The sequence below is a fragment of the Malus sylvestris genome, chromosome 10, assembly GCF_916048215.2.
Source record: "Malus sylvestris chromosome 10, drMalSylv7.2, whole genome shotgun sequence".
Lineage (NCBI taxonomy): Eukaryota > Viridiplantae > Streptophyta > Magnoliopsida > Rosales > Rosaceae > Malus > Malus sylvestris.
In genome coordinates this window covers 38,004,163-38,021,393 of record NC_062269.1, presented here as the reverse complement: position 1 = coordinate 38,021,393, position 17,231 = coordinate 38,004,163, and the positions used below count along the sequence as shown (strand labels likewise).

Sequence of the window (17,231 nt, the reverse complement as noted above, 5' to 3'; positions counted from 1 at the left end):
AAAATTTAGATCAAAAGACGTACGCAACCTTTAAAAAGGAAACAAACAGAAATTCCTTTAAATTGGTAGAACTCATTCAACTGTCCCCAAAGATTTGGTTGGAAATTGGAAAAAAAAGAGAAAGGTCTCTTTCGTTTTGCAATGTGATTAGTTTGGGTAAGAAAAAGAAAGGAGAAAATGGAGATGGATAATAATTCATAAATCCAATTATTGGGGGGTTTAAATTAAAAAACAAACATTTGGTTGCACGTCCTTAATTCAACATAAACATTTAATTATAATCCAAACGCCCATTTGTCAATGTGACGGCCAATTTTTCAAGACCCCACCTTTACTCTTACACCTCCCTCCATTTGTTTCTTCTTCTAAACCCCCCTCATCAAACCACAAACTTCCATCTCCCTCTCGCTCTAACCTCTCTCTCTCTCTCTCTCCCCTCCATCTCTGCTCTGAGCAGCCGCTTTCTGTTTCTCTGCAAGCATCATCATCAAATTCAGAGCTCCAAAAGTTCCAAAAATGGACCCCACATTCTTCAGCAGCAACAGCAAACAGATTATGAGCGACCAGGAGGAGAATGACAACACCACCTCCTCCACGCCGGAAAACAGCTCAGACTCTCCCCCGCCGTCCACCAATTTCAGCGACTACTCCAAGATCACCACTTCCACCTCCTCCCCCAAAAAAAGGTTTGTAATTTACTCTTGTTCTCAATTCACAAGATAAACCCGATTTCAATTCAATTCCATGCACCAAACCAATGTTTGTAATGGGATTTTTAAGCTCACGTTAATTTACATGAATTCAATTGTTACAGTGCTCGGCGAGCTATACAGAAACGAGTGGTGTCGGTACCCATAAAAAACGAGAACAGCAACACTCCGCCGCCGTCAGATTCTTGGGCTTGGAGAAAGTACGGCCAGAAACCCATCAAGGGCTCCCCTTATCCCAGGTAATTCTACTAGTAATCAATCAACTTCTTAATTACATATTTAAGTTAAGCAAGTTTGGCCGAGAGACTGTGTTCGCCCTCTTACATCTAAGTGTGAATTTCACTTTCTATACCAATAATCATTTCCTAACCACATGTGTCCGGCTCCGTACACAAAATTAGAATCACTTGTAATGTACGTATATCAGAGCAGTTTAGAATATCGCAGAATTTGGCAGGTTTTTACAGACCTGGTGATCCGTGACTAATTATGTGTCTTTTTTGTTGGGATTTGGTTAATTTACCAAATTGGGCAGAGGATATTACAGGTGCAGTAGCTCAAAGGGATGCCCGGCGAGGAAACAAGTTGAAAGAAGCCGCGTGGACCCCACCATGCTGGTCATCACCTACTCCGCCGAACACAACCACCCTTGGCCCGCCTCTCGCAACCGCAACATTTCAAATCCCGCTGCCGGAACCAAACCCTGCCCCACCCCGGAGGCCCAGCAACCCGACCACCAAGACCAAGACCAAGACCCGAGGTTCGCGGATCTAAACAACGAGTCGCTTCTCGTAAACGACGAGTACGTCTGGTTCGCCGACATGGAGACGACGTCGTCGACGGTGCTCGAGAGCCCTATCTTCGCCGAGAGCGGCGGCTCCGATTCCGGGGACATGGCGGCAATGGTGTTCCCGATGGGAGAAGAGGACGAGTCTCTATTCGCCGATCTCGGCGAGCTGCCGGAGTATTCGCTCGTGTTTCGACACCGCGGCGTGGGACCACAAGCTCAGATCTGTTGACACGTGTCCTTCCTTCCCTATAAAACCCTCCAATTTTTATTGTTTTTTTACACACAACCTCTCTCCCCGTAAATACATGAGGTCTGTGTCAAGAAAGAAATTTTTCAGTGTGCTAAGAAAACGGTTTTCAAATCAAGTGTTATAATATAACTGGTTGAAATTTTTTTGAAATATTCAATCATTAATATTATAACACTTAATAAATCAGATCGTATTCTAACACTTTAAAAAATCTCTACGTTCAAACGAGTATCGTGCGCGCATAAGATACCGAATTTATTTAACATTTTTATGATTTTAGTTTTTCTTTTTTAGTAATAAAAAGTTTATTATATTTCCTTGCCTTAATTTTAGCTTAGTGAATGAATAAACACAATTTTTAATCTGGATCTGTCATGATGTTGGTGTAATTAGCATATTTTGGCCGTCCGTTTCCAACTTTTGCATAGAATAGAATATTCATAAGTGGGGCTCACAAGTCAATTATTGCTAATTTTATCTTTACATATAAAGTTGATGGCCCAATGAATAGTATTTTTTTGGTGTTATAAACTTCACCAAAAATAATTGGACAAAAATACTCCTCAAACAAAAAACATCAAAAGCAATCCAAAATAATGCATCAAATGTGGAGGGGTATTTTCATCATTTTAAAAGTGTTTTTTAATAATTAATTTCTTTTGTACAATTTCTTTTTAAAATAATTAGTACCTCACAATAGGCTAGCAATAATGTGATTCAATCAGTTTTTCATTAAATATTATTTTCTCTATTTTTAAACACGTTCAAAACATCTGAAAAAGAGGCGTGTAATGCCGATTATAAAAAAGTCTTTCGCACGTGGATAATAATGTGATTAAATTAGTTGTCAAATGATTGCTTTTTTTTTTTAACAAACAATATTATCTACACAAAGAGGAATGAACTTAGCCTCACAATGAGTTATCAATAATGTGATTCAACCAGTTGTTTATTAAATAGTATTTTCTCTATTCTTAATATAAATTCAATAGAGACCTATTTTATTATGTGGATTCAACTGCTTTAATTGGTTTATAAGAGGTTTCTTCTAGCATGATCTAAGATTATTCATTTACTTCAAATATTTGACTTTCCATTTGTCAATTTACGCATATAAATATATTTAAAACCTACAAGTCGCGTGTAGAACGCCATAATTAAAAAAATGTCTTATGTACACGCGTGAGCGCGTGCATGAAGGCTAGTATTTATAAATCACACGTTTGTGACATAATTTCTTAAAATATAGAAAACTTAGACAAAGTGATTAGGAACAAAAAATAAATTATATCTTCATAATTTTTCACGAGAGTCTCGTTTGGTGTCAAGGATTCAATTAGTAGAACTGAAGAAATTAATAAGGTGTTAATGTCATTGTGTGGGGATTGAAGCTAACTAGTTTTTTCACGAGTAATCTATCTTCTACCTTCCACTTGAATATAATTTCTTTACTTATTCTTGAGTTAAGTCATCTAAATATTTACCCAATCTTTAAGGGTGATTCCAAATTGGTTCTAACATTTTAAAACATTCCAATTAACCACCTAAAGTTTTGAAAAATGGACATCTGTTGGGTTCACTAGCGTTTAGTGATGATGTGAACAAATATTAAGCGGATTTTAACTCTCAAGTCATCTATGGAGATTTGAATCTCCAAATTGACATGTAATTTATGGTTTAACTTGACTAATATGGTTCAATTTGGAGGATTAGAACTTTGAAAACGTTGATTGGTGAACACTAGCTTTAGTATTTGTCCACTTCATCGTTTAGTTCTAGTAGCATCATCATTAATGTTGGTAAAGTCCCCCTTAACCTACCAATGTCTAATTTTTAAAATGCTATATAGTTATTTGTAGTGTTTTAAAAGATCAAGATTAATTAATTTGGAATCACCTCAAAAAGTTGGGTAGTTTTTTTGTAATTAACCCTTTATTCTTTCTATGTAGCTTGAACCAAATCAAACTTGGCTCAATTCAAAAGTCGGACTGTTAGCCAGCCCTTGGAGTTGGCTAGGTTAATTATATTATTAGAGAACTACTAGGATAGTTGGCAGCTCTATTCTTTTTAAACTAAACTATGACAAATAAAATAATCCAGCAACCATTGATTATCACATGGCCATTTGCTTCCTCTTTATGCTCTTTGATTTCCATCGATCTTATCTTGCACATTATATTTTCTCACCTTTTGTTTCCCGGAAGCAATCACACTGCATTTTCTTAAACATTTCTTTCATTTTTTGAATGATATATAGTAATATATTGACATGATACTAGGATAATTTTTTGTCTTAGAATCATCATCTATATATTATACAGTAATGTGTTTATCTTTCTTGTTAAATAATTAGTGGGATGAAAGAGATAACACGTAGCCGTAATAATTGGCTAAATATTGATTTCCTCCAATATATATGATTAATTTAAAAACATAAAATAATTCGATCAAACCAATCTTAGCATCTGTTAGATGGGCGACCAACGAGTTGGGCTGGGTAGAACACAACTCGAATCATAGAAGTGAGGAACTCAGAAACTAAGATTCTCATCTTTCGATTAGACGTCGAATGAAAATGTCTTTCTCGGCACATCATTTCCAAAGTTAAAGAAACCCAAAACCATTGACTTTTAGTTGATGATGGTATAGCTGGATCTTGACTTCGTTACCAATCACTTGGTAGCCTAAGCCTATGAAAAAGAAACACAACTAAAATATCTTGCATGTCACACTCTAAATCCAGATAATTTAAACTTCACCAGCTTACCTCAGTTTATTATAAACCCTAAATGCAGAGTGTTAATATATATATATATATATATATATATATATATATATATAATAGTTGTTAATGAAGACTAGAGAAGGGGACCAGTATAGTTCAAACCCTATCCATTTTTTTTTGGGACGAATAACCCTAATTATTTTAAACCCTACTTAGTCTCGTCGAATTTAAAAAATTAATATGATTGTTTAAAAAAACACTCATCTTTGCAATTGGCTTTTGTTTTTGCTATTTGATTTACAACACCAGCACAGCGGCTGGTTTGGTATTGTTGTACTTTGAAAAAAAACTGCTTCTGTTGTGCTGTAAGAATAAGCAGCTGTGAAATAAAGCAGCAGAATGTTTGGTAAATTTTTTGTAAATGTGCTTTTGAAAAGAAAAAAAAAAGCAGTATTATAGTGTGTAGTAAACTTTTATGCAAAACAAATGTGAAAAAAAGCCGGTTTTTCAAAGCTGGGTTTTGCAGCTTCCTGTTTTTGGCTTTTTTTCACCCAAAATTGTGAAAAAAAACTGAAGCTGAATGTTTACCAAACACAAAAAAGCTGTTAGCTTTTTTTGATACCAGCTTTTTTCAGAATCACTTCAGTACCAAGCCATGGCTTAGTACGTCATATAAATTATTGCAGAGTCATTGCCCATGTCATGAAATGAAACCATCCTTGGGATAAGTTGGACCGGATCTACGTCTTCCTTATCCGTTAAGGCATTGCACAGAGAGGGAGAGGGAGAGAGAGAGAGAGAGAGAGAGAGAGAGAGATGCACAAATTAAGGCAAATGACAGCTTAGCCACGAAGATTCACCATTTTATTAAAACCCTAATAACCTGCAAAGCCTGCATGTTTTGTCTCTGTATATAACATGCTTAATACCTTCCGCTGGTATTGCTGGAATCGAAGTTTAAATATGTCACACTTGTAGCAGCGGTAAAGTTAGAAATATTTTTTATGGTACGGTCTAAAATATTATGATGATAAACTGTGTCGATCACATATGAATCACGAGTTTCATTTTCTTAGACTTACAAGGGTTTAAGAAAATCATGGCCACCACCGTTTTCTTTTAATCCATTAGTAAGGAGAAAGTACGCAAGAAAATTAAATGACCACTTACCGTTGAATTAAGATTGAACGATAAGTGACCATAACTTTCCTGTTGTCAGGGGCAGAGCCATGAAGGGACCATAATGGTCCCGGGCTTACTTGACATTTTTTCACATAGAAAAAACTAGAGTTATCCCTCTGATTTCCAATAATTGTGAATATGTGATGACAAAGAAGGTTTTGACTATTCCCATATTCGTAAAATTCAACATCATCGTCACCAAGCAAACAAACATCAAAATCGGACCAAAAATCTAAAGTAGCAAATTAAGTACTAGCTGAGATGATGACCAAACGATAGATGAGATGATGGCTTAGAGATAGATTCGTGAGCGTGTTTGCAGCATTGTTGCATTGTTTTTTTACATTTTTGAGAGGCCTCTCCGAACCCGAAATTCTGAATCGGTCATTGCTTGCTGCCTAAAGTCTAGAAGGATAACTCTGTATGAATCACATTCATTTTGATTTGCATGTGTGATCAAATATAGCAGTACCACAGTAGATACGAGTTGCTTAAGAGACAACTGCACATGCAAGTCAGAAAAACTTATCTATATCGAAGATTTCAAATCACTCATTACATGTGTTTTAACTATCTCACATAATAATGCGTGATTGGCTTAAGACACTCGGTATTGTATCATCTTCTCGCGCTTTCACTGCGGGGTCCACACGGATCTAACGGCTTGCAGTTTCCTTAGCTTTCCTCAATGAATAATAGAACATGTTGTGCAATTTGTGCTGTTGTCGTAGGCTAATTTGTGGATAGCAGCCTACGTTACTGGAACTCCGGCGTTGCCTGTGGACAAGGAAAGTGTTTGAAATTGTTTAATTCATATTGGCAATGATATCCTTTCCCCAATGATTACGGACAGATCAGATCGTTGAAAAAGGACGTCCAAACTAAACTTTTTAAAATTGGCAAGAAGGATATTCCAAAACGACATGCCTTATTGTTTGCATGCATGATGCACCACCTTCACCAACTGTTTTGTTTTCTAGGAATCGACCTGCACTACAGCCTGTCTCGAGAGGGAACTACAGCCAGTCAGTGGGGAATTTAGATTCGAAAATTGGTTTCAGTGTTTAAAGATCTAATTTTTTAGTAGAAACAGAGCGTGAAGCGCGCAAAAAAAATAAAATTTGTTTACTCACTGAGGCATTTTGTCTAACACCATGGGTTTGTTGTCGTCACCCGAACTATGTTGCATATATTTCATTAGATGTCTGCAAATGCCAAAGCAATCTCTTAAGTGCTATCGAGATAATTTACTCTCAGCGGAACCTTCTGAATGCTGGCGAAATATGTCTAGCATATATTACAAAAACACTTGGTGGGCACAAGAAAAACTCATACCAAACTTTGAATGGTCCTCAGAAGACCTTAGCATGTGTATTTTTGAACTCTTCTGGACCACCTTGGTCCCAATGTACATTCATCACTGTGCACAGCCGCCATGAAACATAAGCGAATATAGGACAGATTAGAGAGAGAAGTTGAATAAACAATTTCAATTAATTAGTCTCAAGAATAACCTCGGAATACCGAAAAAATTCGGGTGAAAGTAAACCCCCCATTCAACACCTATGAAAAGTAAGAACATGTAATATCTTGTTACTAAACAAGCTCCTCTTGATCAGCTAAACATATCTGCCTTAGGGTAATTAATGATAATGACAATGGAAGTAAACACCGAACCCCGCCTTCCTATCTCCTAAAGCCGGCAGAATTTCCAAGATTTTTTTTTACACAACCCCGGTATAGGGAAAAACAGATGTGGCAAACACAAACCAGCTACATCCGGTGCAGATTCGGACTCTAGGTTGAGCAACACCCACCTTTCTTCACAGCTGAAACATCTTTACCAACATCGATTTTCTCCCCTTGAGGAACAGCTGAAGCAGCTCCTTCATTGCCAGACTCCATGGCTTTCCTGCTCACGACTCGAAAGATCTGAGTGAGGACTTCAGAAAATGCGTTATCCACGTTGGTCGCTTCGAGTGCAGAAGTTTCCATGAAGTAGAGAGACTCCCTCTCGGCAAAGGATTTTCCGTCCTCAGTTGAGACTGCCACAAGATGACGAAGATCTGATTTGTTACCAACAAGCATGACGACAATGTTGGGATCAGTGTGGTCTCTTAACTCCTTTAACCACCTTTCCACACTTTCAAAAGTTGAATTCCGAGTGACATCATACACAAGCAGTGCACCCACAGCCCCTCGATAGTAAGCACTTGTTATTGCCCGGTACCTACAAATACAAAAGGTAAACACATGCCTGATTGTGAAAGGAATCTAAAAAGTAGAACTTTTAACATCAAGTCCCAAACTATAGCAATTTAACAATACTAAATAATTATTACAACAATAACAATATAATACTAACACAATTAGTAGTGATTATAACAATAACAATATGAAACCCCAACACAATTAGGACATCAAACTACCAATAGCATATTCAAAATCCCATGTACAGCATTACTAGAAAGAAACAAATTATAAATAAACTATCAAGAGAGCATGTTGAAGTTCCACATTACAGTACATGTAGGTCGTCCAGATCAAGTGTCAATATCATCACAAAAAAGAAATGCTCTCAAATTATACATCGAGTATTTGATAAGATTATGATATAACCATACATAACCCATCATTATAGAGCCAAAAATTCACCATTTTTCTATACACAAAGGTACCTTCAGTCTCAGTACACAGACAACAAATGTTGTTATTGACAGGGTGGGTTGAGGTGGGTGGCTTGGGGTATCTTAGTGTCAGATATGGACCTGAAGTCATATGGTGGCTTTGCAATATGTTTGAGAAGAAAATTTGTGCATGTCGAATAACATAGTGAGGAGAGTTGTTATCACACATCCTCCATGGTTTAAAAAGTTTAATTGTAGTTGGATATGGAGGGTAGGATGGACTATTTAGTCTACCCTTACTCCTGTGTCGACATCTAACATGGGATTCAAAGAAAATAGTTCAATCAATCTTTTATTTGGTGTTAATAAAAAATCTCACTGTTGCTAAGAGGATGGCTTCGTTTTTACTGTTTTTTACAAGAGAAGGGTTAGTCCAGGGACAACTATGTTGACATAACATGAAGCACTCAACATATACTTTAGAAGATTTGTTTTGGTAGACACCGCACCCCTCTCATTCTAGAAAACAAAATGGGATTTGAATTCCAGGCTAATCGACATGTCTCCCAACTCATACAACTTCGCCAAAACAATAAAGGGAAGTAGATAATCCTCATCAGCTGTTTCTTTGGTGCTCAAACTATTATCCATTATTAAATATGCACAAATTTGAATCTGAACTGTTAATAGAAGAGAAAGCATGCCAGTGGCACAATAAACAGTTATGCAGAATACCCTGTTCAAAGTGAAAAGGCATGTGAATCAAGTTGAAACACAGATGACAATAGTGAATTTGGATTTCCGAAGGTAGTACTTGTTTGAATGGTAATAAATTAGAAAGGCTTTACTTCTCCAAATGCAAAAAGTTGCTATCTTGCTCATAGAAAGTCATTAGAATATAAAGACACATTTTGAATCATAGGTAAATCACATGCATTTCATGCTCAATCATAGGTAAATCATTCAAGAAAGCATAATATTAAAACTTAACTTAATTACATTACCTAAATGTCACATTTAACTCACCAATTTCTATTGAAACCGTGTCAAAGTTCAAACTCCGCACTTTAAAAAAAGCAGTTCAATTTCTCAATCTCAGTATGTACATGGATCAGCAATAAGAAATACAATTTCCTTGATAATTCTACAGTAGCGCAGATAAAACAATCATGTCCTACTAAGGTTAAACAATTTTCCCTTATTCTAACAAAAGACAGTAGCCTCATCCATAAGCTGTAAGAATACTCAGGGGGGAGACACCATATTGAATTTAAGGCCCAGATGAAAACTTGAAAGCGGATTTAATGAACGATCTCCACCAATATCTACCAACACAGTACCTGGAATCTCCAGAAAGTATTGACTTTGAAACTGATAAGGTTGGTTTGACTAGTACCACGTATTTTCAAGCCGAAACAGGCCATTAACAAAGCTTCACTATGTAATGATATCTAACAAATAGAATTTCATCACTGTACAATCAGCAGCAACCCACTGAGATTAAGTACCTTTTTTTCAAATAGTAATGCCAATCAACTAATTAAGCATTCTATCTGATGGATTATTGACGTTACACATAGCAACAAGCAACCACGAATTTCCAATTACCCTTTTCACACCAACCGGAAAGCATAAATTACAGAGACCTATAAACACAGCCTGCACATTTCATTTCATTTCTATCTAATAAGTCATATATAAAAGTTAAATAAATTGCAGAAGAAAGGCAGAATATGCACAACAACAATACAATGTTAATGCAGAAATTTCATTTGCACAATGAGTCAATGATTGATCTGTTATAACTTGGATTGCTACGAAAACAAAAAGAAACCCAGAAAATTCTGAGCATATATTCTTTGACTAGACTCAAGCATTTTCAGATCTACTATAACAAACCCAATTAAACCACCAAATCCAGGCACCAACCAAATTGCACAAAAGCGTAAATTTTTCATCACCAAAACCCCAAGAAACCCAGACCCATTTCATATCTTATAATCATCAACCAAAAGCTTCAATCCCACACAGAAACTCCAGAAAATAAGAAAAACCCAGATCACAGAAAAGAGAAGCAAGAAAGCCAACCAACCTTTCTTGGCCGGCAGTGTCCCAAATCTGAGCCTTGATGACTTTGCCGTCGACATCCAAGCTGCGGGTGGCGAACTCGACGCCGATGGTGGACTTAGACTCGAGGCTGAACTCGTTCCTGGTGAACCTCGACAGCAAGTTGGACTTGCCAACGCCGGAGTCGCCGATCAGCACCACCTTGAAAAGGTAGTCGTAGTCGTCCTCAGCTCTGTACCCAGCCATTACTACTGTGACCCCAAAGAAAAAAGTTTGAAGTTTCTTTCGCTTCTAAGAAGAAGGTGGCGATCTTGTCCTTCGGATCTCTCCCGCTGATTTGCTTTCGCTCTCTGAGATCTTTGTTTTTTATGTTTGTTTCGGTGGATTTTGCTTCCTTTCCCTTCGATCTTTCGGCTTTTCAGAGGCGTGTCAGACCGGTGCAAGACTGCTGTCTTCAAAGGAATGTGGAACTTGAAATGACGTTTACGTCCTTGCTCGATTAATGCGGTTTACAGTTGAGAAGTCTAGCGTGAGGCTGTTTTTGATATTTTGAAATGCTTTGTTTTTTTTTAAATAAACGATAGTAATAATAATATAGTTCAAATTCATTTTTAATGATAATTAAATCTAGTTTTGAGTCTTCTAATTTCTTCTGATCTTTGGGGCTAATTGGGCTTTCAAAAATGATTAGGAATAAGGTTATGAAAAGGTGGGGTCATTAAATCTTAATGAAAGATAATAATCTGGTGCAGCAAGAATGCAGGATGGAATGTAGCAGATTGGAGTGGAGTGAGATATTATGAATGTATTTATTTTATTTAAAATGGAAACCCTACTGGACAAGAGTTTTTTATTTTTTATTTTTTATTTTTATTTTTTATAATTTTCTAAACGTTTTTCTTTGTTGTTGGTTAAAATTCTAATTGGTAAACGTTATGATCCAATAAATGAAATTAATCTATTTTATAACGTTGTGATCTGAGCTCGATCTAAATATGAGAGAGAAATTTGAAATCAGATGCATAGTAAAAGCACATCGGTGTAACTAATGCACGGTAAAAATATACTAACCAGTATCGTAATCTATATATGACCAAATTACATTCTTCTGTCTTTCAAAACCCTAAAAGTCAAGACAATGTGGTTAATATTGCACCAACAATACAATTTAGGATCTTTTCTCACCAACAAGACAAACCTTTCACACCAACCATGAATTATACAAGCGTTGAGAAATTAATTGGGCGTTCCATGAAGTAGACCCACAAATGATTTATGTGTGCCACCATGTCCATTTGCACGGATTCAAATTTAGGTTGATTGATGTGGTATTAATAGGCAGGTTTGAATATGCTCTACAATACCTAAGAACGTTTTTTATAGTAAAAAACACTTTTAACACTATTTGACTTAAAAGAGTTTATGAGTATCAGCGTTTCTTACGCAGCGTGACAATCAACGAAAAAATATGAGAAAGCTCAAAATTATTTGACTCGTAATCACACAGTTCTCTCTAAATAGTATATTATATATGGGTTCACATCGAAACTCCAAAACGAATCTGTAAATCATGAATACTTTGATTTTGACATCTGTCAAGCTATTGTTCGATCCACTCTACCCCCGTCATACGTTCTACAATAGCTTCCTACATAATTATTTCCAAACGAACCCTACATGTATAAGCACCTCTATAGAACCAATTTTTATAGACCTCGTTTAATATGTGACTCCTCTAGTCTAGCATCTCTCCAAAGTAAACCTTTTCAAAGTTCCAGACTCTTTAGCTTGAAAAACAAAGAGTGCGCTGCCAGATATTGAATAACATAAAAATCATGTATTATATATAGCAGCCACGACGTCCCCCTATGATTGCATACAGCCATACACGTCCTTATCACACCTCTGACCTCCCCCTTATACACATACATTAGTTTTGTCAAGTTTTGCTTTCCCTTATCTTTTCAGCTCCATTATTCTGGATTCCATTTCGTCCAAATGCCTTCTGGGACAGAGTCTGAGCTCTCTTCTCCTTCTTCTTCTTCTTATTCTTCACCTGGGTTGCCTGACACTTGTCCTCCTCCCACTTCTCCAACTGTGCAGTTGGTCCCAAAATCCACTTCCGATCGACTTCTTCAGAAGTTCTTTGATGCCGCGGAGTTCGACTTTGATTACGAGCAGAGTGGACTGTGGTCTCCTCCAGTCCGGCGGACCGTGTTCGTGAGCTCTCAAGGTAAAATATTCACTGAACAAGAAATGCTTGCCAGACTTTCAACCCTAACGGAAGCTCCTCCTGCAAGACACGATAAAGCTTGTTTTGGGGTGAGTTGCTTAAGCTTCTTGTTTCGTTTGTGTGATTGGCTTACCTCTGTGCTTTTTTATTGCGCTTATATTGTTTCACACTTGGTTTTATATGTATTTATTTGTCTGATTTTTTGTAGGGATGCTGGTGTTATTGAAGGATATTGTGAAGCCATCAGAACTCCATTTATGAGGATTGCAGGTCAAGAAACCAATTCAAATCAAACAAGAAAAAAGAAATAGCTAGAGAACCTCATTTTTACTTCTCTTTTATTTTATCATGTAAATGTTCCTATTTTTACAGCCGAAAAAAGGAAAAAAGTATTTAGAGAAAATAAATAATTTGGCATCGACCCTTTTTATTCTTTGCGTTTCATTTTACTTTCTTTTTGGTCTTTAATTTCGTTTATAAAATTGGGAAGTTCTGTAATTTGCATATATATGCTTAGTTGTTCAATTGCAGTACTCAATTAGCCAGTGATTTCATATGCATAGATGTCATGAAAATGTTAATGTACCTAGGAATGGAAAACTATTGCTCATTTATTTGTATTCGGACTTGGAAGAGTGAAAGGTTGGATGGGGATTATCTCCCCTCCTTTTTTTCCTTTCCTCCCTCTCCTCCTTTCACAGTAATTTTTTTCTTCTCTCTCCATACAAGATGAAATCATGAGCCTTCAAACAGAAGGAAGGAAGGGGGAGGGAAAAAAAAAGGAGAGAATCCTTGTCCCTTCTAATTAGATGTTTAGAAACTATAATCTTTTATAAATTTTTTTTTAGCAAACGATATTATCTATATTAACGGAAGATGGTGGGTTTAGCCTCACAATGGGCTAGCAACAATGTGGTTCAAATTTGCTTTTGACAAGAATCGAATCTAAGATCTTTCACTTGCAAGTGAAGAGGAATACCACTAAACCGTAGTGTTAAATGGCCATAATCTTTAGCATTAAATATTTATCCTATCAATGTATTGTAATGTCCCTATTTAAAGGAATCCTTATGTACCAACAAATCAGTCAATTGAGTGAATTGCTGTGATTAGTGAGGTCATGAAACATATCCCAAAATCACAGCTCATTCAGACAAACTTGTAGGGTCCTCAAATTGCAGTTTTTGCATTCAATAGCAAAGGGAATAACTTCCTCCAGATCATGTCAGCATGTATATAATGTGGTGATGCAGCGCCCAAGGCTTTATTTTCCATGTGGCAGCAATGCTTGACAGTCACAGACATCTAAATTTGCTGCAGAAGCTCTGTTTTATATAAGCTTTGAACTTTTCCAGTTGTACAAAGAGATGTCTACTTTTAACATGACAAGGTCAGGAAACTTAAAAGGGAAGACTGAAGAGCCTTCATCAAATCTTACATTGTACAGAGAAAGATTGCTTTTCAAACTATGCGGCCACCCCCGTTCATACCTGAGGTGAATAGCTTACCTATAAATTAGGACACGGTTGTGATAATATTACAAACTAATTAAATATTGCAATGTGTTTTAACTTTCTCATGTAGCAATGTTTGATTGGTTGAGATACTGTCACAATGCATTCAAGATTTCCAATTATAGGTAAGTTATTGTACACGAGGTCTCACTTTGGAAAAAAATTTAGATATGGCAGCCTAATTAACTGGATGTTGAGGTACACTCACAACGAAATAAGCCCCCACTATGCATAAGCATTACTTCCGATATACAAAGACCCACCCTTTGTGAGAGTGACTTGACCAGCTAACTGAATTACTGAATATTTTCACATCTCCTCGTTCTCCTCAATTTAGGATGGTCTAGAGAGTCGAGACATTAGGGTTTTACGAGAGAATTAAAAAAGTATCCATTTTTCTAAATACTTATAATCTCATTGAATATCATTAGAAAACATTGTATAAGCTACTCATGTGTAGAAAGTAAACTGATGTTGCAAAAAAGGTTCAAACCTCCTGATATATAAGGAGATTTGGACCTCGTGATCAAAGGCTATAATTCCACAGTTACAGCAAATTTTGAAGTAAATTTTTCCCACAGAACGCTATAATCTTTGATTGCTTTGATGTTCCTAAAGAGTCGTCTGCCCTTCATCTGCTGCTATGAGTATTTACATACACATGCAATGAGAGAGACACGTGGTGGCCTCAAATTAAATGGGCGCCGCAGCAGTCCCAAGGAAATGCTATATCGAAAACGAAAATTCTAGCGTGCATCTATGTATAATATATATGACGGAATTTAATAGCTGGATGTAATTTATTTTAATATCTACAGATCAAAATTGTTAGCATATCAAGCTCCATTTTTTTCACTTACAGAGTTCAGGTTGATATGAGCACACTTTCTCATCTAGGAACTTTAGATCTTCAATCCAACCAGGTAGGTAGAATTTCATTTTTATATTTTTTCAGAAATGTGAAGATTGTCTTTCTTAAAACAATTGATGCCCACAAGATGTATTTATAAATGATTTTCTTGCATCTCACTTGATGCCCACAAGAGGTCGCACTTGGTGCGATGGCAAGTGCCTTCGCCCATGAGCGGTAGGTCTCGGGTTCGAGACTTGAGAGCAGCCTCTCCATAAAATGGGGGTAAGGCTAGCCGACATTCACCTCTCCCAAACCCTGCATAAAGCGGGAGCCTTGTGCACTGGGTACGACCTTTTTTTTTTTTACAGAGTTAAGGTTGATAACAGAACGCATGCAGCAATACACCGGTACAGTTCTTGTTCCAAGATTTCCTTTCCTGTAATTCCATCTTCCAAAGTTTTAAACTAAACATCGTAGTCCTTCTCGGGAGGCGGGCTTTCGGGATCCATGTAAATGACTGGCTAAATGGTGCAACACTCTTAACCTGCAAAGGAGTTATAACTATGTCATAATCTGCATAAGTTGATGAATGGTAAAACACAGTGTAGAAACAGCACTTTAAGGGGGAATGTCTTGCGGTTGCATACGGGCTTGATAGAAATTGGGTATTCATAGGATCGGAAACGGATGTTGTTAGACTATCGATCACAATATGGTGTGAAGGATATGAACAGAGAGTGAGTATGGAAATTGAATTGAATTTGACAGAAAGGGATTTGACAAATATATAGAGATGGAAGTAACATTTTTGGAGAAGTTGTGTTATTCAGGAGAAGTTATAGTTGGAATACAACTGTTCATATCATTTACACCATATTGTGATCGGTAGTCTAACGACATCCGTTTCCGATCATGTGAATACCCAATTTCTATCAAGCCCATATGCAACTACAATCATATGTATATTAGTACACCAATGTTATGGTGTACCTTCACATATAATTACACATATTGTGAAAACCATGTTATCATAATCATATTCCAACAGGGCTTTCTAAAGCAACAACGCAAATTTGAACAACCTTCTCTTTTGAAATCAGCCATGTATACATAATGTAAATCATAACATTCAGAAGGGAAGATGCCATCTACGATTATCTCCAAGAACCCAATTCCGGAAGTATTCTTTGAAGTACTATTACTCAGTGGCAGAGCCACATGGAGGCCAGATTAGGCCCAGACTTATCCTGAAATTTTACTAATATATATATGTATTGGTTGCTAGTTTTACAATAACATAGTGCATTGGTAAGTGGATTTTGACAATTCCATTGGCCATGGGTTGGAAGTTCTTTGAAGTCAAGAACCATTTTTAAAAATTTAAAAAAAAAACACTAAACCTTATAATTAGTCTTTTGTTTTACCATATAAAAATTAATTCTTTTTTTGTTATGTTTATATAAAATAAGGTCTATAAACCTTATGATTAGCCTTCTGTTTTACCATATAAAACTTGATTTCTTGTTTAACAATGCACCTTACTAATGCAAGTTGGAATAGACTTAATCAGTTGCACGTTATTCTCTAACCACAGTGAACCACACTGAGTCTGAGAAAAACATAAACCTTATTAGCAAACTATTGTTTGTGCCAGTCTGAAACCCTTTTGTCATGTAAAGCCAGCCCACTTCAAATCAATGACCCAGTCTTCAAGGCCCAGTTATCACACAGTTTAATGTGCATAACCATATATATTGTATTACAATTTTTTACTTCCCATGCCTGCTTCCTTACTCATAAAAATCAAACCATATGTGGTCTCACTTTAAAAATAGTAATCAAATATCTACAAATCTGGAATGAGATCAATTAGATGTCTAATTCAAAAGTAATTAGTCGAAAATGAGCATTTTGATAAGCTCACTTTAAAGAGAGTTTCAAAGACTCAAACTGATGAAATTGCAATTCAGTTAAATTTCTATCAAAGACATACAAATTTTTCTAAAACATATTTAATTTTCTAAGAGAATCAATTTCCATGATTAAATGTACTTCAATGTAGCCTCGATTTTCAGCATGAACGAGTTTTTAATGCTATAATTCAAAACAAAACTACAAAAATTCCCATTTGTTATCTTGGTGGAGGACTCAGGAAGGATTGAAGAGTATCCATGGAGTGACTTTAGAGTGCGTCCAACTTCTTCCACCAACCACCAACTACGCGTAGGTGGGCATCGCCACTGTTGTAACCGCGGTTGGAGGTGAGATTAATGTACAAAT

At 36.5% G+C, this 17,231-nt stretch overlaps 3 protein-coding genes across 3 annotated transcripts; 2 read left to right on the top strand and 1 right to left on the bottom strand.

Annotated features, from left to right (window-relative positions):
* Positions 1 to 326: 326 nt before the first annotated feature.
* On the top strand, positions 327 to 2,120 carry LOC126584772 (probable WRKY transcription factor 65). The gene is made up of 3 exons (XM_050249111.1): positions 327 to 686; positions 815 to 949; positions 1,246 to 2,120. Exons 1-3 carry the CDS (start codon positions 517 to 519, stop codon positions 1,727 to 1,729), a joined length of 789 nt encoding a protein of 262 aa, XP_050105068.1. The 5' UTR covers positions 327 to 516; the 3' UTR covers positions 1,730 to 2,120.
* Positions 2,121 to 7,132: 5,012 nt separating this feature from the next.
* Positions 7,133 to 10,827, bottom strand: LOC126587309 (ras-related protein RIC2-like). Its single transcript, XM_050252347.1, has 2 exons — positions 10,377 to 10,827; positions 7,133 to 7,887 (listed from the first exon to the last, which is right to left on the bottom strand). The coding sequence occupies exons 1-2, from the start codon at positions 10,595 to 10,597 to the stop codon at positions 7,455 to 7,457; spliced, it is 654 nt and encodes a 217-aa protein (XP_050108304.1). The 5' UTR covers positions 10,598 to 10,827; the 3' UTR covers positions 7,133 to 7,454.
* A 1,430-nt stretch (positions 10,828 to 12,257) lies between these two features.
* LOC126587310 (uncharacterized) lies at positions 12,258 to 13,014 on the top strand. Its single transcript, XM_050252348.1, has 2 exons — positions 12,258 to 12,673; positions 12,793 to 13,014. The coding sequence occupies exons 1-2, from the start codon at positions 12,350 to 12,352 to the stop codon at positions 12,808 to 12,810; spliced, it is 342 nt and encodes a 113-aa protein (XP_050108305.1). The 5' UTR covers positions 12,258 to 12,349; the 3' UTR covers positions 12,811 to 13,014.
* Positions 13,015 to 17,231: the final 4,217 nt, after the last annotated feature.

Bases quoted from the DNA above. Each gene is read 5' to 3' on its own strand.
- LOC126584772 (XM_050249111.1), top strand. From the start codon at position 517: ATGGACCCCACATTCTTCAGCAGCAACAGCAAACAGATTATGAGCGAC. The intron at 687-814 runs GTTTGTAATTTA...CAATTGTTACAG, and splicing joins ACCTCCTCCCCCAAAAAAAG to TGCTCGGCGAGCTATACAGA. The intron at 950-1,245 runs GTAATTCTACTA...CAAATTGGGCAG, and splicing joins AAGGGCTCCCCTTATCCCAG to AGGATATTACAGGTGCAGTA.
- LOC126587309 (XM_050252347.1), bottom strand. From the start codon at position 10,597: ATGGCTGGGTACAGAGCTGAGGACGACTACGACTACCTTTTCAAGGTG. The intron at 7,888-10,376 runs GTTGGTTGGCTT...TTGTATTTGTAG, and splicing joins GACACTGCCGGCCAAGAAAG to GTACCGGGCAATAACAAGTG.
- LOC126587310 (XM_050252348.1), top strand. From the start codon at position 12,350: ATGCCTTCTGGGACAGAGTCTGAGCTCTCTTCTCCTTCTTCTTCTTCT.